Source organism: Triticum aestivum, chromosome 7A (genome assembly GCF_018294505.1).
Source record: "Triticum aestivum cultivar Chinese Spring chromosome 7A, IWGSC CS RefSeq v2.1, whole genome shotgun sequence".
NCBI classification, from domain to species: Eukaryota; Viridiplantae; Streptophyta; class Magnoliopsida; order Poales; family Poaceae; genus Triticum; species Triticum aestivum.
This window is the reverse complement of record NC_057812.1, coordinates 32,604,612-32,628,056: the sequence shown is the minus strand read 5'-3', so window position 1 is coordinate 32,628,056 and position 23,445 is coordinate 32,604,612. Positions and strand designations below refer to the sequence as shown.

At 44.4% G+C, this 23,445-nt stretch overlaps 1 protein-coding gene across 1 annotated transcript; it reads right to left on the bottom strand.

The window, feature by feature from the left end:
* Positions 1-12,932: 12,932 nt before the first annotated feature.
* LOC123154033 (mitochondrial carrier protein CoAc2-like) lies at positions 12,933-22,307 on the bottom strand. The gene is made up of 8 exons (XM_044572843.1): positions 22,062-22,307; positions 21,596-21,681; positions 20,620-20,827; positions 20,213-20,339; positions 19,904-20,088; positions 19,762-19,827; positions 13,535-13,588; positions 12,933-13,076 (listed from the first exon to the last, which is right to left on the bottom strand). Exons 1-8 carry the CDS (start codon positions 22,188-22,190, stop codon positions 12,933-12,935), a joined length of 999 nt encoding a protein of 332 aa, XP_044428778.1. The 5' UTR covers positions 22,191-22,307.
* Positions 22,308-23,445: the final 1,138 nt, after the last annotated feature.

The window sequence follows — 23,445 nt, the reverse complement described above, 5'->3', positions numbered from 1 at the left end:
GTGTATTGCGTGTGTAAATCTGGCTTACACCCGTTGTATTCGAACGTTAGAATCCATCACACCCGATCATCATGTGGTGCTTCGAAACAACGAACCTTCGCAATGGTGCATAGTTAGGGGGAACACTTTCTTGAAATTATTACGAGGGATCATCTTATTTAAGCTACCGTCGTTCTAAGCAAATAAGATGTAAAACATGATAAACATCACATGCAATCAAATAGTGACGTGATATGGCCAATATCATTTGCTCCTTTGATCTCCATCTTCGGGGCTCCATGATCATCGTTGTCACCGGCATGACACCATGATCTCCATCATCATGTCTTCTTGAAGTTGTCTCGTCATCTATTACTTCTACTACTGTGGCTAACGCTTTAGCAATAAAGTAAAGTAATTACATGACGTTTATGTTGACAGGCAGGTCATAAATAAATAAAGACAACTCCTATGGCTCATGCCGGTTGTCATACTCATCGACATGCAAGTCGTGATTCCTATTACAAGAACATGCTCAATCTCATACATCACATATATCATTCATCATTCATCACAACCTTTGGCCATATCACATCACAAAACACTTGCTGCAAAAACAAGTTAGACGTCCTCTAATTGTTGTTGCAAGTTTTTACGTGGCTGCTATAGGTTTCTTGCAAGAACGTTTCTTACCTACGCCAAAACCACAACGTGAATTGCCAATTTGTATTTACCCTTCATAAGGACCCTGTTCATCGAATCCGATCCGACTAATGTGGGAGAGACAGACATCCGCCAGCTACCTTATGCAACTAGTGCATGTCAGTCAGTGGAACCGGTCTCACGCAAGCGTACGTGTAAGGTTGGTCCGGCCGCTTCATCCCACGATGCCGCCGAATCAAGATAAGACTAGTAACGGCAAGCAAATTGACAATATCGACGCCCACAACTGCTTTGTGTTCTACTCGTGCATAGTAACTACACATAGACCTAGCTCATGATGCCACTGTTGGAGAACGTAGCAGAATTTTAAAATTTTCTACGCATCACCAAGATCAATCTATGGAGTCATCTAGCAACGAGGGAGAGAGGAGTGCATCTACATACCCTTGTAGATCACGAGCGGAAGCGTTCAAGAGAACGGGGTTGATGGAGTCGTACTCGACGTGATCCAAATCACCGAAGATCCTAGTGCCGAACGGACGACACCTCCGCGTTCAACACACGTACGGAGCGAGGACGTCTCCCGCGCCTTGATCCAGCAAGGAGGAGGGAGAGGTTGAGGAAGAGAGCTCCAACAGCAGCACGACAGCGTGGTGGTGATGAAGCTGCAGTACTCCGGTAGGGCTTCGCCAGCTCTTATGGAGGAGGGGAGATGTTGGGGAGGGTAGGGGCTGCGCCTTGGATTTTGTATGGAGCCCTCCCCTCACCCCTCTATTTATAGGGGAAAGGGGAAGGGGGCCGGCCCCCTCTAGATGAGATCTAGAGGGGGGGCGGCGGCCAAGGGGAGGGGGGCTTGCCCCCCAAGCAAGGGGGTGCCCCCCTTTAGGGTTTCCCCCAACCCTAGGCGCATGGGCCCTAGGGGGGTGTGGCGCCCCAGCCCACTTGGGCTGGTTCCCTTCTCCATACAGCCCATAAGGCCCTCCGGAAGAGGTGGACCCTCCCGGTGGACCCCCGGAACCCCTTCGGTGGCCCCGGTACAATACCGATATGCCCCTGAAACTTTCCAGCGACCATATGACAACTTCCCATATATAAATCTTTACCTCCAGACCATTCCGGAACTCCTCGTGACGTCCGTGATCTCATCCAGGACTCCGAACAACATTCGGTAATCACATACAAGTCTTCCTAACAACCCTAGCATCACCGAACCTTAAGTGTGTAGACACTACGGGTTCGGGAGACATGCAGACATGACCGAGACGACTCTCCGGTCAATAACCAACAGCGGGATCTGGATACCCATGTTGGCTCCCACATGCTCCACGATGATCTCATCGGATGAACCACGATGTCGAGGATTCAATCAATCCGTATACAATTCCCTTTGTCAATCGGTACGTTACTTGTCCGAGACTCGATCATCGGTATCCCAATACCTTGTTCAGTCTCGTTACTGGCAAGTCACTTTACTCGTACCGTAATGCATGATACCGTGATCAACCACTTGATCACATTGAGCTCATTATGATGATGCATTACCGAGTGGGCCCAGAGATACCTCTCCGTCATACGGAGTGACAAATCCCAGTCTCGATTCGTGCCAACCCAACAGACACTTTCGGAGATACCTGTAATGTACCTTTATAGTCACCTAGTTACGTTGTGACATTTGGCACACCCAAGGCACTCCTACGGTATCCGGGAGTTGCACAATCTCATGGTCTAAGGAAATGATACTTGACATTCAGAAAAGCTACAGCAAACGAACTACACGATCTTTGAGCTAAGCTTAGGATTGGGTCTTGTCCATCACATCATTCTCCTAATGATGTGATCTCGTTATCAATGACATCTAATGTCCATAGTCAGGAAACCATGACTATCCTTTGATCAACGAGTTAGTCAACTAGAGGCTCACTAGGGACGTGTTGTGGTCTATGTATTCACACATGTATTACGATTTCCGGATAACACAATTATAGCATGAACGATAGACAATTATCATGAACAAAGAAATATAATAAGAACCATTTTATTATTGCCTCTAGGGCATATTTCCAACAAAATATCACACTAAGATTCAACATCCTCCAAAATAGTGGGGTCACTAATTCCTAAAGTTGACACTCTTCCAAACCCACTTTAAATGATAGTATTATTCATACTCCAAAATATATAAGTGAAGTTCATGGAGCATTCTACAATTAATATAGACTAACCATAATCCAAGCTCAAAATGTATAAGTGAAGCACATGAAGCATTCTATAAAACCATACTCAAAAGATTTAAGTGAAGCACAAAGAGTAATTCTATAAGACCATACTTAAAAGATATAAGTGAAGCACATGAAGTATTCTATAAATTGATGAAGGGACATCTCATGCTAGCATGGTTCTTAAAGGAAAAACAGAAACACAAAGGACACAAAGCATGTGAACAAAACAAAACCCGAGGTATACCGATATTTGTTGAAGAAGAAAGATGGGATGCCAACCGGGGCATCCCCAAGCTTAGATGCTTGAGTACCCTTTGAAATATTTACTTGGGGTGCCTTGGCATCCCCAAGCTTGAACTCTTTCCTCTCTTTATTCATCTCATATTGATAGCTCCTCGACCTTCGAACACTTCATCCACACAAAACTTTAACAAAAACTTGTGAGATCCGTTAGTGTAATAAAGCAAATCACTACCTTTAGGTACTGTAATGAACTCATTCTTTATTTGTATTGGTGTTAAACCTACTGTATTCCAAGTTCTCTATGATTCATACCCTCCAATACTAGCCATAGATTCATCGAAATAAGCAAACAACACACGCAAAATAGAATCTGTTAAAAACAGAACAGTCTGTAGTAATCTGGAAGTTTGGTAAACTTCTGTAACTCCTAAAATTATGAACTAAATTTGACAATTTGAAATTTTTTTACAGAAGTAATGAGCAAAATGTTTCAGACCCATTTGACTTTCCAGTAAAAAATGTAAATTCACGCACTACAGCCAAAGTTTCTGTTTTTGTTTTGCACATAGTAAACAAGCAATCTAATCATCCTAAAACCAAAGCTTGGCACATTATTTTTATAATACAATGAATATATGCAAGGGGATAATTATTTACAGAGAAACTTCCATGAAAAATTCTACATTGTTTTCGTGAGCATGAACACAAGTGCTCAAGGTCGACCCTCACTTCTTCATTGCAAAACCTTCCAATCACTTCTCTTTTTGAAAAACTTTTTAGGCATGAAAGGCAAGTAATTTTTTTGTATTTTCATTTTTTTGTATGTTTCACCCACAACTAAACAGAAACAATAAGGAAAAACAAAATCTACTTAGTGAAGAAAGCAAACAAGCACACACGAGAATATCAACCCCACGCTATTGCTCCCCGGCAACGGCACCAGAAAAGAGCTTGATAATCCCCAAGTGCAGGGAATCATCATAGAACTTTCCAAAGGTGGAAGTGATAAGTATGGAGTGTCGAACCCACAAGGAGCTAAAGGTAAGATCAATATTCTCTCAAGCCCTATCTGCCACTGATATGACTCTACGTGCACCGAACGTTTGCTTTCAACTAGCAACGAGAAATAAAACTACGTTGTGGGTATGAAGAGGATAACTTTGTATGATATCGGAGAGATAAAATATAAAAGTAGGTGCTGTTATCATAAAGTTAGAATATATTACTAAATATTATAAATAGCGAGTGTGGAATAATGGTGGATCGGTGTGCGGAATTGTCCTAGGCAATTGTTAACAAGACTGGTAATCACTATTGCAGTTTCATATGAGGGAGAGGCATAAGCTAACATACTTTATCTACTTGGATCATATGCACTTATGATTGGAACTCTAGCAAGCATCCGCAACTACTAAAGATCATTAAGGTAAAACCCAACCATAGCATTAAAGCATCAAGTCCTCTTTATTCCCATACGCAACAATCCCTCTTACTCGGGTTTGTGTTTCAGTCACTCACCAACCCACTATAAGCGAATCATGAACGTATTGCAACATCCTACAGCGGGAATCCCTCACGCTTGCGTGACACGGAGGGCACCATAGGACAGCACCAAAGTAAAACATACAACTCATACCAATCTAGATCATCAATCAACCCAAGGACAAAATATATCTGCTCAAAACATCATAGGATGGCAACACATCATTGGATCATAATATGTGGCATAAAGCACTATGTTCAAGTAGGGATTACATCGGGGTAAGGGAGAGTGGACCGCGTAAAATAGATGAGGATGGTGATGATGATGGTGATGTTCATGAAGACGATCACTGTGGCGATGATTCCCCTCCCGATGGCACTCCGGCGCCACCGGAAGAGAGGGGGAGAGGTTCTCCCCCTTGTGCTTCCTCCTTCATGGCCTCCACCCTCTAGTCCTTGGCCTTCATGGTGATGATGGCCCCTCCGGGATACTCCTCCATGGCCACCGGTGATGATGGCCCCCTCCGGTAGGGTGCCAAAGAGGGCCTAGATTGATTTCTCATGGCTACAGAGGCTTGCGGCGGCGGAACTCCCGATCTAATCTCTGTTCTGGAAGTTTTAGGGTACGAGAGTATATATGGGTGCAGGAAGTACGTCGGTGGAGCTTCGGGGGGCCCACACTACTAGGGAAAACCTTATACACAGAAACTTACCAGCAGCGCGGTTTAAAAACAGACGCTACTGCTAATTAGCAGTAGCGCTCTTTACAAAACTGCGCTGCTAATATCCGTTTAGCAGTAGCACGCTAGTTGAGAAAAGCGTTACTACTAAAGTTGCCAGGGCGTTGGCTCCAAACTAGGTATAGTAATAACGCGGATGCTAAAACCTGCGCTACTACTAAGCGAATAGCTGTAGCGACTTGATATACCCATGCTACTACTAAGCGTGTCCACCAGCGCACACGAATCGACCCCCAACCCTGCCAAACTCTCTCTCACGAATCCCTGAAAAAAAAGTCTCTCTCTCGTGGCCCCCACCCCCTCGGTCGATCTCCTCCCCCCACCCCTCTCGGTCGATCTCCTCCCCCAGATCTCCTCGCCGCCGCCCACCTCCACTCTTTCCCTTAAATCCGCCGCCGGCGACCCCCGACCTCTCCTTCGCTCCAAAGGCTGCAGATCGAGCCGACAAGCTCCGGTTGGTTGCGACCATCTCCGTGGGACACCCTCGTCGTCCATCCATGGAGACCCTTCCTCCCCTCCGGCCAGATTCATCCTCGGCTCGAGCTGCTCAGCCGGCGCCCAGATCCGCAGAGCCATCCTCCTCCACAACCACGCATCCATGGGTACAAATCCCTCATCTTCCCTCGTCTCTCCCTCCCTCTCTAACCCCCGTCTGTCTCCATGACCAGGACTAGGACCAGGACAACGCACGCCACCAACAGCAGCACCAATGTCCGGTCTTCTCCATGGGTATGGAGATCCGTCCAGTTATATCACTTGATTGTATATGTTATATAACATGATACATTTCTTACTTGGCAGATTACTATTCGTATATGTATATTCAAGGCCATAATGTTTTCTCACTTTTGCAATGCTACCAGAGGATACCTGCAAACAAAAGGTACATGGGGATATAGCATATTTAAGTTCAGATATGCCACATAGTAGAAACATTTGTTTTACAGTTTTTTCTGGCAATTACTATGATGAAACATGCAATGTTCTCTTATATTTAGCTAATAATCAATTGTGAATAGGCTAAGTTTGTAATTATCATTAACCACACTAGGATCCATTCCGGTTGATATATGCAACAAGATGAATTTGTGGTGGTTTTGAACACTTGGGAGGTACTTTTATTCTAGAGGAAAAAAGGGTTTGTGGTTTTTTCGTCCAAATCAAGCATCATATCAGGTTGCTACCTACATGTTCTGTTGAGTAACAGAAACAATACATTTATATATATGGATTGGTAGTCCTCAATCAATATTCAATCATGACTTGATTTATCTTGCCTATTTCTTCTACAAGAAACACTATCAGATTAAAAGAGTCCACTGGTTGTCATTTTGTAGACTGTATGACACTGTCTGGCAGCAGCATCCCCCCCCCACAATGCTTTAGTCTTCTTATTACATGGTTGGCTGTCTGAGGGTAAGCTTTTGTGTCCATCGGTAGACTGTATGTATGACACTGTGTCCTTTTTTATCACTTCAGTCCAGTTTGTCTTCAACAAGTACCACTCTCTATTTAGAGAAGATGCACTCTATGTTTAGTTTTTGGCCAGCCCAATTTGCAAGTTTGTATAGTCACTATGCTCTTCAAACAGTAGATTCATGGACTTTGTTATCTTTGAAAATGTGGAAGATATCAAGGTATTGAAGTGACTACTTAGAAAAATGGATAGATAGAAAATTACCGGAAGAATTATGCCTCTTAACTCCTTATGTGGTTCGTATGTGTTGTTTCTTTTTAGGGCTTCCAACACAACAGAATTGCTTCTAATCTTTTGTGTTATCCTTTGTCATGGAAGTAGCTATGTGCTGCTTCAGTGTGTAGTTCAGTTGTGCATTACGGCTTAAATAAGAATTTCAGGAAAAATTTGTAGCACATTGGCACCGACATGTATCGCGTTGTTTTTCTGTGTGTTCTTCTATAGAATCTGAAGTTTTTGAACCTCTGTTGGTAATGTTGCAGGGTTCTGGTGGCGATGTTGACGGTCGTCGAGAGGTTCGTGGACCGGATGGTGTCGTGGCTGCTGATGTATGGAGAGGCGAAGCTGATGCTCGTCCTTTATCTCCGGCACCCCAGCACACGGGTAAGCAGTCGACCAGACACCCCGAGCCCGAGAGATGATCACCATTTAGATACACTTGATTCGGTATGTGGCCAATTCTGAATCTGAATCTTAATGGTGTTCGGGTTTCAGGGTGCGAGGCACGTGTACGATGGCTTCCTCCGTCCGCTGTTGGCGAGGCACGAGGACAACATCGACCGATGCCTGCTGGAGCTGAGGGCCAGGGTGAGGGACGTGATGCCGTCACAACGGCGGCTATCATCGGTTAGGTGTGGCTCGTCGAGGCTGCCCAGTGTGTTTCGTCGCAGCTGTAGGTCGCGAGATCAGTTCGGGCAGGCGCCGCACATTGACGAGTGATCCAATATTTTGATCGGACCATAACAACTAACGTGTCTCATTCTCTGGCATCTAGAAGTAGTGGTAAAATTCTGAATTTGCATGGCAAGCACCACTTACGTAGGTAGCTGCCACGCACAGTTTATACTCTTACGCCTATAAAGGATAGGAATTATTCATGAGTTATGGCTACAATGAGGAATTGTGTACAGTTTATACTCTTACGCCTATAAAGGATAGGAATTATGCATGAGTTATGGCTATAATGAGGAACTGTGTGATAGTAGATACGACAACTGTGTGATAGAATGGAATTGGTTGATTTTTTTTAATTTCTAATAAGTTAGTAGTAGCATGGCAAAAAATTATGCCCTACTAGTATTTAGTATACTAGTAGCGTTGGTACTCAAGAAACGCTACTACTATTATGTTAGTAGTAGCGTGGGTCCGTAATAGCAGTAGCGCGGGTGGCATAATAGCAGTAGCGAGCTTCCACTAAGCGCGCTGCTGCTACATTTGTGTAGCAGTAGCGATTGTGAGCAGGCGCTACTGCTACATGTTAGCTGTAGCACCTTATTAGTAGCGCCGGTCCCCGCGCTACTGATACACCTAAAACCCGCGCTGCTGCTAGCCTTTTCCCTAGTAGTGCCACGAGGCAGGGGTGCGCGCCCTAGGGGGGCGCCCCCCACCCTCGTGAGCACCTCCCTTATCTCCTGACGTAGGGTCCAAGTCCATCCGATAGCTTTCCTTTTAAAAATAACTTCTCCAGTTGATTTCGTTCCGTTTCGACTCCGTTTGATATTTTTTCTTTGAAACACTGAAATAGGCAAAAAACAACAATTCTGGGTTGGGCCTCTGGTTAATAGGTTAGTCCCAAAAATAATATAAAAGTGGATAATAAAGCCCAATATTGCCCAAAACAGTAGATAATATAGCATGGAGCAATCAAAAATTATAGATACGTTGAAGACGTATCAATGAGACATGTTCCCTCTCAGAACCATGAGGCTTCTGGAGACAAGCTTTAGTTTGTAAAAGGTTTATACCAAAACTTGTACCAAATCGGACAAAAGTTTTACCACAACATATTGGTGCCATGTCATAACACCATGTCAAGTTTCATGATTTTTAGGCAAGTTTTGGATTTACATCAATTTTAAAACCAAGCTTCACAATGTTTAAGGCCGGGCCACGACGCCCAGGTGTTGGAAATTCATTCTCATTTCTTGAATGGTAGCTAAACATTCACCCAAGGACACGTATATGATTTTTCAACCCGGTTTTGTGCACTGGGGTATGTGCCTACAGTTCAAATTTGAATTATGCACATTAAATGTGTAAAAACTCAAATAATGTAGAAAAAAGCTAAATGAACACTGAATAATTCTAAATTTTAACACGACACACCTATAGTTGCATGTTGCCTCTGGAAAATAAATCAAGGCAGGAAGAAGCAGCATATGTCGTTTCACATACAGAGGTGACATGTTTTCTCTAGGAACCATAAGGCTTTTCAAGAGAAGCGCCGGTTTGTGAGAAGTTTATACCAAAACTTTTCCCAAATCGGACAAAAGTTTTACCACAACATGTTGGTGCCATGTCATAACACCATGCCAATGATTTTCAGGCGAGGTTTAGATTTACAGGAATTTTAAAACCAAGTTTCTCAATGTTTACGGCCGAGCCACGACGGTCAAATGTTTGAAATTCATTCTCATTTTTTGCATGGGACCTAACATTCACCCAATGACACATATATGATTTTTTTAACCCATTTTGGTACACTGGAGCAAGAAATGAAGATGCCGAGAAACTCAATTCTTTCTTGCAGCGCCGCCTCCTCGCGGGCGATGCTCCTTCCTGATCCCCGCCCTCTCCCGCCGACGAAAAGCCACATTTTCACTGTTTCCTCCTTCATTTTCAAGGTCAAACCTTCATTGCTTGCTTGCAGCGCCACCTCCTCACCGGTGACGCTCCTTCCTGCTATGTGGCCTCGTCGATATAGTCAGTTAATCCACACCCCACCCCCACCCTCCTCCTCATTCTCCATCCCACATGCCCCGACCGCCGGCGTGATACCTTCCACCCAAATTGCTGCCTCATCCTCCAAATAAGCGCACCCAGAGCCATTTTGCATGTAGTATAGCCAAGGGCGCAATGAGCATCTGGCAGTGGAGAAGCAAATCGCGGTCGCACGCGCGGATGAGGTCGCGGTGGCTGCCATATGTGCCGACCGCCAGAGCTTGGAGGAGCACCTTGTCGAGGCCACCATGGAAACCTCGTGCGCGGACGCCGCCACACGGTTGGTTGCTTTAAGCGATAGTTCGTGGTGTTCTGTCGAGGCCACAGCCGGTGCCTTCTAGTGAATTGTCCTTTGTAATATTAATATGCAATCTGATCTTCTGAAATGTGATGTTCAGTTAACAGTTTGGTTCAACAATTGCTATATTTCCTAGTAGTTCTTAAGCATGCTTGGTTTGGTTAATTGTCTGATGTTCTAGTATACGTTCTATTCTGCAGTGTGGTGCTCAATTTTTGGTTCATTTGTTGTGTTGTCCAGTTAACTGTTTGGTTCAATTCTGTAATGTGATGTTCATTTGTTGTGGGTACAATTTTGTATTGTTATGTATATGAGAAATAAATTGAATTTTATGTGCTAAATACATGAGAAACATATATAATTGTTATATTTCCAAGTTGTTTAGCATGCTTTGTTTGGTTAACCGACTTTTCCAAGCGGCTTGAATTAATCCGCTGGATTTGTAATTTGTTTATTTTTTCATTAACATATTTTACTGATCCCATGCCAACTCTCACTTAACCTAATCAATAGATGCCTTATATGTGTTGCAGGGAAACAATGGGAGGCACTGGTGATGTTTACCATCGAGGTTTGCACATGCATGGTCCTACATCTAATAGCATATTATTGTGCAATTGCAGGAACCATTCTAATATTTAGGGTTTTAACAATTTGATCTTGCACATGTAGGTCCTGCTGTCAAAGGTTTAGACCCACTGTTCGACCCATTTTGCATATGGGGAAATGAGATATCCATGAATATCAGTCAAGTCAACAAACTCAGAAAGATTGTTAGGATAAAGAATATAGCAATGAATAACAGGAAGATCTTTGTTTGCACAATGAAAAAGATATTTGTCAACTATAGGATGATACTAACTCACCTTATTTTTTTCCTGTTGCGCCATTTCAAAATTTAGAACATATATTTATGCATATCTTATTTTTCAGTCATTTTCAAAGCAGTTCACCAATGATTACCTCTCAGACCACCTGCATAGTCAAGAGGCAAGGAAGCTATTCATTCAACACCCACGGTAAAATATTGAAGTCTTCCTCAAGAGGAGGAAGGTTGGCTGGGCAATTATCCACAACCACTGGCCTAAAGTTGGAAGGACATTTAACATCACTGAAGGCTCAATATTCGTCTTCGCTTCAGCAGTTTTCCACATGAGATTCATCTGTCTATTTACCATGTATGATGTTACTTTTCAAAGGTTTTAGATGTTGCGATGAAACTTGGTGATGTTGTGTAATGGCGTACCTAGCTATGTGCATATGGTGTAACTGAGTGTTGAAGCTATCTGATATAATTCAATTATGAAATGCTAGTTGCCGTAATATGGATATGAAATATATGATGTGTTTGATATGAAATGTTAATTTGATTACTAAATGGATTATGAATAATAGGTCAATTAGCCTGATTATTGGGGTTTTCTATTGCATACGGTTTCTCAGACAACACCGTGGGCAATGAACTCAAACAAACCCACACGGTTTCTCAGTACGTGTGTTGGATCAATGAACAACCAGACACGACTTTCACCCGACAAATGTTTCCATTAGACCACCTTCCACAAACGTTTCCGCATAAAAAAATCATGTGTGATATACATACAAACGGAAATGTTTTTCTGGGATTCATTGTGTGGAACGTACGTACGAACAGCAACGAGTGGGGCCCATATAATTGTCTCCGATGGCTAGGCCGATCACACACGATCTCGTTGTGCCCTACATGTGTGACGGGAGGACCTATCGCCGTAGGTTTCTGGGTCGTGTGGGAAGTAGGTGTGAAAACAGAGCGGAAACGAACGGAACTAAGTGCTACCACATTTGTTTTCGTATTTTTTTGCAGAAGAGGAAATGAATACAGAAACCCCGGAAATGAATACGAAAATAGATACCATCAAAAACAGACACGGAGCAAATATAGAGCGGACATGGAAACAGAAGTGGGTGTTGAGCGGAAGTTAAAAGCCCCTTAGCATAGAGAATACACACAAAAACAAACAAACTTAATGAATTGGTAACACGGCTACAAAATAATATGATTATGGTAGCAACCTAGTGTAGTATTGTAATAGTACTGGATAATTGTGTATATGGTCTAGTTGAGTACATGTGTCATAGTGGAAGTTCGATTTCAAATGATCTGTTATGCTCATTGTGTCATCATGTGTTGTTTGGCGGCTGGCTACAAAGCAGCCATATGCCTATAATAAAAACAGAAATTCCATATTCTCGGAAACGGAAAGTTTCGTTTCCCCGTCTGTTCCACCGGAAAAAACCGTTGCGTTTCTGTTTCCGTTTCCGCATAAAAAGTTTCATTTCCATTTCCATTTTGCAAATTTCCGTTTTCGTTTTCATATTTCCTCTCCGTTTTCATTTTTCCTCCAAAAAAGCAGAAATTTTCTACTTCATTTTCATCCCTAGTGGAAAGGACCCCCCACCCCCCTATCGCACACATAGGCAAGGCAACAGTTTAAAACTCCGTCGAGTAAAGGGGGTTTAAACCATTTGTAGAGCACGTCTCTGCACCAGTGCGTGTTGGTACAAGCTATCCGATCATATATACCGAATCTATACAATGTGAATTTCCACAAGAATCAGTAATTTGCAACGAATTATACTTGTTCTTTTTGACAGGAAGGAAATCTACCTTTCTTTGACAGGATCGGGGTGGAATTCTACTCCTACTTCTACTTCTCTTGATACAAGCCTAGGTTTGGCATCTGCAGCTGCGCTGCTTATGGGCTTATTGAAGGTCGAACTAATATTTGTATTATTCTAGACAAGTGTAAGAATTTTGGGGTTACCACTCCAAGAAAGAATACAATGCTACATGCTTATGAATATTAACTAAGGCAGTGAAGAAGTTGAACCACCAGAAATGGTAACTTGTTCTAACTGGAGTAAACAGGGGCAGCATCACTTCCGTCTTCTGATAACACAGGGACAACCACAGGCACTTGCTCTCTAGATGGAACATTAAGCCAATCCCTCATGGAATCGTACACAGTAAGCCCTAGGGCTGCCGATGGGACAACCTGTAAAAATGGGGAAATTAAGAAAATTTATGCTTTTACCATGGACACAAACTATACCTAAAAGAAGAAGCATGTTACCCATGCAATGTGCGTAACTGTATCCATCGGTAGTTGTTAAGCATGACACTGAATATTCCGATTTAGAACTTCTTAAAGCGTGATCACATCATCACATAGATGGAACAACAATCGTATGAAATATTCCAAACCAAGAAAATCTGAGATAGTGGATTATTAAATTGACTTAACAGCATAAGTGCAAAATGAACAAAGGATTGTGGAGATTTGGAATGACAGTACACTCAAGAAGTTATAGGCTAGTATTTTTTAATTTTTAATAATTAGTATCATTGACGACAAATGGGAATTGCAGTGTTCTAGCCGCATATGTCTACATTGGTCATCAGGAAAGAGCATGGCATTTTAATGACTACTAATTAGTGTTATAAGTGTCTCACCTTCAAATAGTTGATAGATAGTCCTGAAAACAGTTGCTTCCAACCTTGATGTTTCTGAAGGAAATATGAGCAAATTACTACGAGATTTAATCCGAATAAACAGAATATAAATCATGACCACAGCAGCAGAGATTAAACTAATCATGCGAACTAGCATAGCAGATGAACATATCACATCTAGGGCACATACTAGAAACATGAATTCTACCACGATCTCGAACAGGAAGGATAGAATCACATACGGTGCAGCGGGTGCAGCACCGCCAGCGTTGATGTTGTCGGCCATGTCGTCGAGGATGAGGTTGCCGAGGTCGGGGAAGAAGTCGTCGTTCGCGAAGTCGTCGCTGCCAGCAGTCGCGCGAGTGCGCTCCCAAAAAACCTGATCGCCCCTCTCCCGTACAGGATCACGAGAGGCGGGGTTCCGGAGGCCTGCTGTCCCTTCTCGCGGTGCACGCCAGAAGGAGGGATGGAGAAGACTAGCTTGGCGGCGCAATGATCTGGAACGGTGATGAGAAACCATACGAAGCGGCGGCTAGGGTAGATGTCTGCCCTGACTAGGATAGACAACATGCATAGCTCTGTCCTCGGCTCGGCTCAATCCCGCAACCCGCGGCGCGTCGTGACGAGGCGTGGCATGGCGAGGTGAGCGAGGAGGAGGAGCGCGCGTGTAGGTCTCCTCTTCTCATGCTCATACAAGTGGTAGAAGAGCTCACCTTATAAAGAGGTGCAACTCTCTCTCAACTTCCAATGTGGGACTAAACTATACCCTCACTCACTCCACTCACATGTGTGCATGAACGGGCCAAGAGAATTTCAGAATTTTAGTTGGGCTTTGGGCCAAAGGCCTACTAGCAAAATTCCAACAATCCCCCACAAAGTCTCATTGGCACATCTCATCATTTAGTTCCAAACCATTGTTTTATATATCGGTGCTTAGTGGAGACTGTGAAGTTGAACTTCCACTTAGAAATTTATGCTACACTAGATCACAACTTGAATAGTGGACTATGCCTTGAACTACAAGTTTTCTGTGAAACTAGTTTCACACAAATTCTTGACCGATACTGGGCTGCCGCAAGGCTTCCCTGCGGGTGGAGCATATACGTCATACTCCAGGGCCTTTCATGAATTTATTAGAGAACACCCAATTCTCACAGACTGCGACGTTGACAGTCAAATTCATATAGGTGTGTTCCTCAGAAGATGTTCTGCAGGACAACATCTCTGCTTACCCGAATAAGCCACTTGGAACACATTAAGATAATTATCAACCTGCCATGCAGATCAGGAGAGTATTACATCTTTACGGAGTGGGATAATTAATATAGGGATACTCTCCTCCCAGCTGACCAACAACTTGTCTCCCACTTCTACTTCACGGGATCTCCGATCACATAGAGTGGGTTACCACTATGGACAACTCATGCGGTGGGTCTCAAACCCATCTCCATCGATGCATTATCTATCACATTACGTGATAGACCCTTTGTGAAGGGATCTGCCAAGTTTTTCGATGTTTGGATATAATCCAACGTAATAACTCCGGAGTTCCTCAATTTTCTGACAGATTTTAGTCTCCTCTTCACATGCCTTGAGGACTTCATATTGTCCTTAGAACTGTTTATCTTGACGATCACAGTTTGATTATCACAGTTCATCAGGATAGGGGGTATTGGTTTTTCAACCATAGGTAAGTCCATCAAGAGTTCACGAAGCCACTCTGCTTCAACAGTGGCAGTGTCTAATGCTGTGAGTTCTGCTTCCATAGTTGACCTCGTTAAGATGGTCTGCTTGCAAGACTTCCAGGAAACAGCGCCACCACCAAGTGTAAAAACATAACCACTTGTGGCCTTAATCTCATCAGCATCAGATATCCAGTTTGAGTCACTATAACCCTCCAGTACCCTTGGATACCCGGTGTAGTGAATCCCATAGCTCGCGGTGCCTTTCAAATAGCGCATAACTCTCTCAAGCGCATGCCAATGATCATCTCCCAGTTTTGACACAAACCGACTCAGCTTGCTCACAGCAAAAGAGATGTCAGGCCTCGTGGCACTCGCCAAATACATAAGCGAGCCAATAATCTGAGAATACCTCAGTTGATCTCTAGCAATCCGTCGATTCTTTCGAAGCAACACACTAGCATCATATGGAGTTGGAGAAGGCGTGCAGTCGCTATACGCAAAACGACTCAAGACCTTTTCCACATAATGAGACTGAAGCAGTGTGATCCCACCATTCTCATCTCTCAACAGCTTGATGTTTAAGATAACATCAGCTACTCCTAGATCCTTCATCTCAAAACAGCGAGATAAGAAATCCTTAACCTCCTTGATTAAATCAAGTTTGGTTCCAAAGATCAATATGTCATCGACATACAGACAAAGAATAACTCCTTCGCCCCCACCTTAGCGATAGTACACGCACTTGTCACCATCGTTTACTACAAAGCCGGCAGCAGTTAATGTTCTTTCGAACTTCTCATGCCACTCCTTAGGAGCTTGTTTAAGGCCATATAAAGACTTTAATAACTTGCACACCTTTCCTTCCTGACCAGGTACTACAAAACCATCTGGCTGATCCATGTAAATTTCCTCCTTCAACTCTCCATTAAGGAAAGCCGTCTTAACGTCCATTTGATGAACGAGAAGACCATGTGAGGCAGCCAGTGATAGTAGCACCCGAATTGTGGTCAGTCTAGCCACGGGTGAGTAAGTATCAAAGAAGTCTTCACCTTCTTTCTGGGTATAACCCTTGGCCACAAGCCGTGCCTTGTACTTTTCAATCGTACCATCAGGTCTAAGCTTCTTCTTGAACACCCACTTACATCCTACAGGTTTGCACCCATATGGACGGTCAGTGATCTCCCAGGTACCGTTAGCTAAGATGGAATCCATCTCGCTACGTACAGCTTCCTTCCAGTAGTCAGCATCAGGAGATGCATAGGCTTCTGAAATAGTCCTGGGTGTGTCATCCACGAGGTACACAATGAAATCATCACCAAAAGACTTTGCAGTCCTCTGTCTCTTACTCCTCACAGGAGTTCCATTGTTACCCTCAACAGGATTCTCAACGTGTTCCATCGCAATGGTGGGTTCAGGAATTACAGTGAATTCCTCACTAGATGGAGTAGGTATCTCCTGATTTGATGAACTCGACATATCCTTCATAGGAAATATGTCCTCAAAGAAAGTTGCATCATTTGATTCCGTAATCGTACCAACATGCATGTCGGATACCTCAGATTTTATTATCAAAAATCTATAGCCGATGCCATGAAAAGCATAGCCCAGAAGAACACAATCCACGGTTTTTGGTCCAAGCTTGCGCTTCTTGGGAATTGGTATATTGACTTTCGCCAAACAACCCCAAGTACGTAGGTAAGAGAGTTTCAACCTTTTCCTTACCCATTGCTCAAATGGAGTCATGGTCTTATGCTTTGTGGGAACTCGGTTTAGGACATGACATGCAGTCATTAGCGCCTCCCCCCACCATTCCTTGGATAGACCCGAAGTGTCTAACATGGTGTTAACCATATCAGTTAGAGTTCGGTTCTTTCTTTCGGCTACCCCATTTGACTGGGGTGAGTAGGGAGGCGTCCTCTCATGGATTATACCATGTTCCACACAAAACAGATCAAATTCATTGGAAAAATACTCTCCACCACGATCGGACCTAAGCCGTTTAATTTTTCGATCAAGTTGGTTCTCTGCCTCAGATTTATAGTTTTTAAAGAAAGTCAAAGCCTCATCTTTTGATTTCAGAAGATACACATAACAATATCTAGTGGAGTCATCAATCAACGTCATGAAGTATCTCTTTCCACCTTTTGTCATCACGCCATTCATCTCACAAAGATCAGAATGTATAAGATCTAGTGACGCCAAGTCTCTTGCCTCTGCAGTCTTATGGGACTTGCGAGGTTGCTTAGCTTGCACACATACTTGGCACTTGGAGCCTTTGACAGTAGAGATTTTTGGAATTAAATTCATATTGGCTAACCGCGTCATGCAACCAAAGTTAATATGACAGAGTCGTGAATGCCAAATATCAGACTCATTATTGTGGCAAACATTATTAATAACTTTAGTGCAAATATCTGACAAAGATAGGCGGAACAAGCCTCCGCACTCATAGCCTTTTCCAACAAATTGTCCACACTTAGAAATTACAACTTTATTGGATTCGAAAACCAACTTAAAACCATCTCGACATAAACGGGAACCGCTAACGAGATTTTTATTAATGGACGGCACATGATGAACGTTCTTCAGACGCACAGTCTTCCCCGAAGTAAACTTCAGATCGACCATACCAACACCTCGAACGATGGCATGTGACCCGTTCCCCATCAGCACGGGTGAAGTCCCTGTTGCCTGGTAAGAAGAAAACATGGAGGCGTTAGCACAAACATGTACATTGGCACCGGTGTCATTAACCAATCAGAGGATTGAAATACTGAAAGGATGGTAGGAAAAATACCGTACCCTGATTCCTTCATATCAGTATCACCGATGACAACATTAGCGGATTTGCCGCTCTTCTCATGTTCGCGCTCCTCAAAGCGGTTAGGACACTTTGGAGCCCAGTGATTAGGATCACCGCAGACATGGCAAAGTCCCTTCCCCTTCTTATGAGAATTCTTCTTGAAGTTGGTAGAATGTGATGGCTTGTTCTTTGTATCAAACTTGCCTTTGCCCTGAGTTTTGTTCTTATTGTTTTTGTACTTGTTGGGCTGGGAGTTCTTCTTCTGTACCATGTGGGCACTAGAACCTCCCTCGGCAACTCGAGCACGTGTGTCCTTTGCTCTCGCCTTCTCTTCAACATCAAGAGTACCAATGAGATCCGCAACGGAAAACTCCTGTCTCTTGTGTTTCAGGGAAGTAGCAAAATTGTTCCACGAAGGTGGAAGCTTGGCAATGATGCCTCCGGCAACAAATTTGTCCGGTAACACACACTTGAAGTACTCAAGTTCTTTTGCGAGCGACTGTATCTCATGAGCCTGCTGTACAATAGGGCGCTCATCAGTCATCTTGTAGTCATAGAATTGCTCCATGACGTACAACTCGCTGCCGGCGTCCGAGGCACCAAACTTTGCCTCGAGCGCAGCCCACATGTCCTTGCCGTTGTCAAACGACATATACGAATCCACAATGGAGTCATTAAGAACACTCAGAAGAGTGCCTTTAAAGAGGGTATCGATCTTCTCAAAAGCTTCCAGCTGTGATGGATTAAGATCGTCCTCAGGCTTGCCCTTGGTGGCATCATAGCAGTCCATGGTCTGAAACCAGTAGACTGCTCTCGTGCGCCACCTCTTATATTGCGCCCCCTTAAAGGCAGGCGGTTTCAGATGCGCAACAAAACCACTCGGAGTAAATTGCCTATATTTAGGTTTTTGGATTGAAGGAAATATGAGCAAATTACTACGAGATTTAATCCGAATAAACAGAATATAAATCATGAGCACAGCAGCAGAGATTAAACTAATCATGCGAACTAGCATAGCAGATGAACATATCACATCTAGGGCACATACTAGAAACATGAATTCTACCACGATCTCGAACAGGAAGGATAGAATCACATACGGTGCAGCGGGTGCAGCACCGCCAGCGTTGATGTTGTCGCCCATGTCGTCGAGGATGAGGTTGCCGAGGTCGGGGAAGAAGTCGTCGTTCGCGAAGTCGTCGCTGCCAGCAGTCGCGCAAGTGCGCTCCCCAAAAACCTGATTGCCCCTCTCCCGTACAGGATCACGAGAGGCAGGGTACCGGAGGCCTGCTGTCCCTTCTCGCGGTGCACGCCGGAAGGAGGGATGGAGAAGACTAGCTTGGCGGCGCAATGATCTGGAACGGTGATGAGAAACCATACGAAGCGGCGGCTAGGGTAGACGTCTGCCCTGACTATATATTGCGGGCCGGGTAGGTCATGGGAGTAAACCCCACGTCCGACAAAAATATAGACAAGGCTCGGCTCAATCCCGCAACCCGCGGCGCGGCGCGCGAGGAGGAGGAGGAGCGCGCGTGTAGGTCTCCTCTTCTCATGCTCATACAAGTGGTAGAAGAGCTCACCTTATAAAGAGGTGCAACTCTCTCTCAACTTCCAATGTGGGACTAAACTTTAGCCTCACTCACTCCACTCACATGTGTGCATGAATGGGCCAAGAGAACTTCAGAATTTTAGTTGGGCTTTGGGCCAAAGGCCTACTAGCAAAATTCCAACAGTTTCACTATCATAGCAAGGCTTCCAAATGTTTCTTTCCCCTTCACGAGGTTGGACGATGAGAGCGCCTGAACCTGAAATCGATGCATCAAAATCTTCTTTAGAACAACCAAGATGTTTAACAACCACAAACAATGAATGTAATTATACCTGCATTTGCCGCCTAACAACATCAAGGGGATACGTTATTGTCTGTCCTAACAAACCAGCAACTGACCCACAAGCAAGTTTTGGTATAATATCTCTTCTGTGCTCTTCAGGAACATGAGTCTTCATCTTCTCATAGAAATAGAATTTAAGACCGGAATAAGGAAAGATTCCATATAATGATGGAGCTGGAGACCAATAAGTCAGTTAATATAGCAACATAATTCAATCTTGGCAATAACAACAAAGACTTTTGTCCCAATAATAGAATCTTGGCCTTGAGCAAAATATTGAAATCAAAAATTAGTATACCCATGCCACGGTATAGGCCTTTCAAGCCATTTTGCCTGTATATTATTTTCAAACAATCAAGGATCCCTTTGTAAACCTGTTCGGAGGGCTTAGATTCTCTTAAACTGAGGTTCACTGCACCTTTGACCTGCAGCTGAGTATTAATCCGTTAGTGCTGAATTGAACAGGTACAGTACGACAAACTGAACGAAACGAGTCAATACTCATATAAGACTAACAGCAAACTAGTAGCTAGACAAGTCGACTCAAACACAGCAGCATCAGACATCAGTATCACCAAAAATCGTTGCTGTTATATTATTTCAGAGAGCAAGTTGATGTGATACATCAAAAGCTAACTTTTAGAACCATACTGGACAAGTAGTGTTTTCCTCTGCAGTTAAGGATACAAGAACTAAATAGCTAACCTGATAAGCCAACTTCGTGCGAACCAGATCAAGCGGATATGTGGACACGACTGCTGTTCCCCCAGCTATTGATCCAGCCACTAGATCAAGAACAGGCCCTTGTTGAACATTAGGAAAACCAAGAATGATCCATCGGTGATACTCTTCGTATGCCATGTAATGCAAAGCTGCATAAGGAACAATCCTAGCAACGCTGGCACCATTGCCCCTTAAGAAAAGAAATTCAAAAGTCAGCTTACGTTTTCACTATACAAGTATGTACTGCTAGACTACATTTGTTACGTATCTATACCTATATCTATACCATTATATAGTGTGTGAATAAGTTTGAATATGGATCGTTGGATGAACTCAATCCGACGATCAATAGGCGGCAAATCCGATTGTTGCTGACCATTCGATTTCCTATCCATTACATCAGATTCTGCCATGTGTACTATCTAGAAGTTTCTAATACTTCAAAACTTGGTACAACCTTGTAATTTTCACATATACTATCTTTACACACTTCTCATTTATTCTAGAATCTTTCATGCATGATCTTGCCTCATTAGAGTTTCTGCTTGAATAAAAGTGTATCTATTTATGAGATTACATGTCAACTTTTACTCAAGGCAGAAGACTTCTGATCAACAATTTCTCAAAGTACATATATCTTTTAAGACAATTTCAACCAAATATCGCAACACTATCTTTGCATATTCATACCAACAAAATAATCCTTAAGGTTCATACATACAATGTGTTATATACATGTCCTGGAGCACTATGCAGCAAAGGCTTTCCTTTCTCAACAAATTTAGCTATCATTAGTAAGAAATTTGTATCTTGAACTTTATGCACATAATATGTAAGTGTCAGTTGTTTGTCAAAATTGTGTTTTCTTAGAGTACTTGTCAACATTGTGTTGTAACGACATCTCACAACCCACGTGCAAAGCATGTTCAACTCACTAGTATACTCAGAAGTGACAAACCTGTAAAACCCGAAGGGACCTTCTGTCCGATAGATTGTCCGAAACGATCCAACCAATCCAGACCCACGGAATTCCGCCCTACTAGTCTGAAAGCAGCAACAGAAATTTTTAACTGCATGAGGGTTAGACAACTACGATGCAAAGTTGCAGGGAGGTGGTTGTGTACAAGCAAAAATGTCAGGAACTCGGTGAGTATTCGCCTCCCAGAAGAAAGAAAATATTAGTACTCCCAGAGACCTCTTCCTTACAAAGTTTTTTCATTTCAATAATTGATATTGGCTGGCTTATCTCATCATTATACACCCAAAATTACTGTTAGGAGCTTAAGCATATAAATAGGGTTTGCGATCAAGCACTAGTTCAGCAATCAAAAGTTACTGACGACGCTTCCCATCCTCTGAGAACGTAGTAATCAGGAACGGCCCAGGGTGGATTGCGGTGGAGATAGAGGATTGGCAATACGTGCCTGTAGGAGGATCTTGACGCGCTCGAGCGGCGCGACGGCGCACTTGGCAACGCCACCGGCGACCCCGCCAGCGATGAGCTCCGGCACGGCGAGCGGCACCGCCCAGCCGCCTCTTTCCGCTTCCTCCATCACAACCGCCGCCGCCTGGGTCGTCGCGCCCGCCCTCACTCCTCGCCGGAGCGATGGCGGGAGGAGAGCGGAGGCGCGCGCGAATTGTGTGGAAGCGCAGGAGCGGAGAGAGACGAAAGTGAATTGTGTGTGTGTGGGGGGTCTACGTACGTAGGGGGCAGGGACCCATATGTAACGGTTTTCGGCGACCACGTGGAAAGTGATAATATTTTTAGCGGGAAGCAGAGACGGAATCGTTAGTTGTTTGGTAGCAGATGGTGGGCGCCAAGCTGCCCATGAGTGATCGAGCGTCAGGAAATGTTTTAAGCATGCACGGGTGTGTGCATGCATGATTTTCGCATGCCGATTTTCGCATCTACAACCAGGCATCCGTAGCCGTCCCTACCATCCGGGCGGCCTGCCAGACACTGTCTCACTGACCAGATCGAAAAAAGCCATCTAACCGGCCACCGCAAACGTGGCCCAAACCCCACTCACTCGAGTCCTCTCAACCTCTCCGCTCCACTCCCGTCTCATACTTTCTCTTCCCAATCTCTCCCACACTCTCCGTCATGGCCGGAAGCGGATCTGATATTGCTTCCGATGAGATCTACTGAGCTAAGTTGGTTGCCGACTCTCAAGCTCCTTCGCCTCGGACGAGGAGGAGCTCACGCTCCACATTGCTCACCACGCCGCTAGTGGCCAGGGTCTGCAGCTGCAACTCAGCGGCGCCCCGCGGTCGCTCTATGCAGTCCCTGCCTTCCCCAATGAGGCGGCAGGGCGACCAGCAGCACCCGACACCGCCAGCTCCTCCTGAGCTTCGCTGGGTGCTCGTGCCGACACCGTTGAGCCTATGGCTGGGGCAGCCGGAGATCGAGGGGTGCACGTATCGTTGTGCCATGAAGAAGGTGGCGCAGGCCGCGTCGAGCCACTATGGTTCCAGGTCGTCTAGAGCTGCACCGGAGCAGGTGTTGCCCGCCTACAATGACGACGAGGTGCTCCACGATGCAGTCCGCTCATCATACACCTCCGCGGAGACCGACGCCCACTGACGGCGCCGCAAAATTGTACATTGCTCCCCATCGCGTTTGAGGAGTTCGCGTTCGAGTCAGAGAGGTTGGCGACACAGAGGGCGTTGTTGACGGAGAGAGCCGCACGATTCACGAGGGAACAAAACCATGCCGCCTGTCGCATGGTTGGGATCATCAGTTCCTCCTGCTCCTCCTCAGACAGCGGCACGATGGGTGACGATGCTCCACTGCCACCAATGCCTGCA

Excerpts from the sequence above, each read along its gene's own strand:
- LOC123154033 (XM_044572843.1), bottom strand. The coding sequence starts at position 22,190 with ATGGAGGAAGCGGAAAGAGGCGGCTGGGCGGTGCCGCTCGCCGTGCCG. Across the intron at positions 21,682-22,061 it reads GCGTCAAGATCCTCCTACAG|ACTAGTAGGGCGGAATTCCG; the intron begins GCACGTATTGCC and ends TGCTGCTTTCAG. Across the intron at positions 20,828-21,595 it reads GGTCCCTTCGGGTTTTACAG|GGGCAATGGTGCCAGCGTTG; the intron begins GTTTGTCACTTC and ends TCTTTTCTTAAG.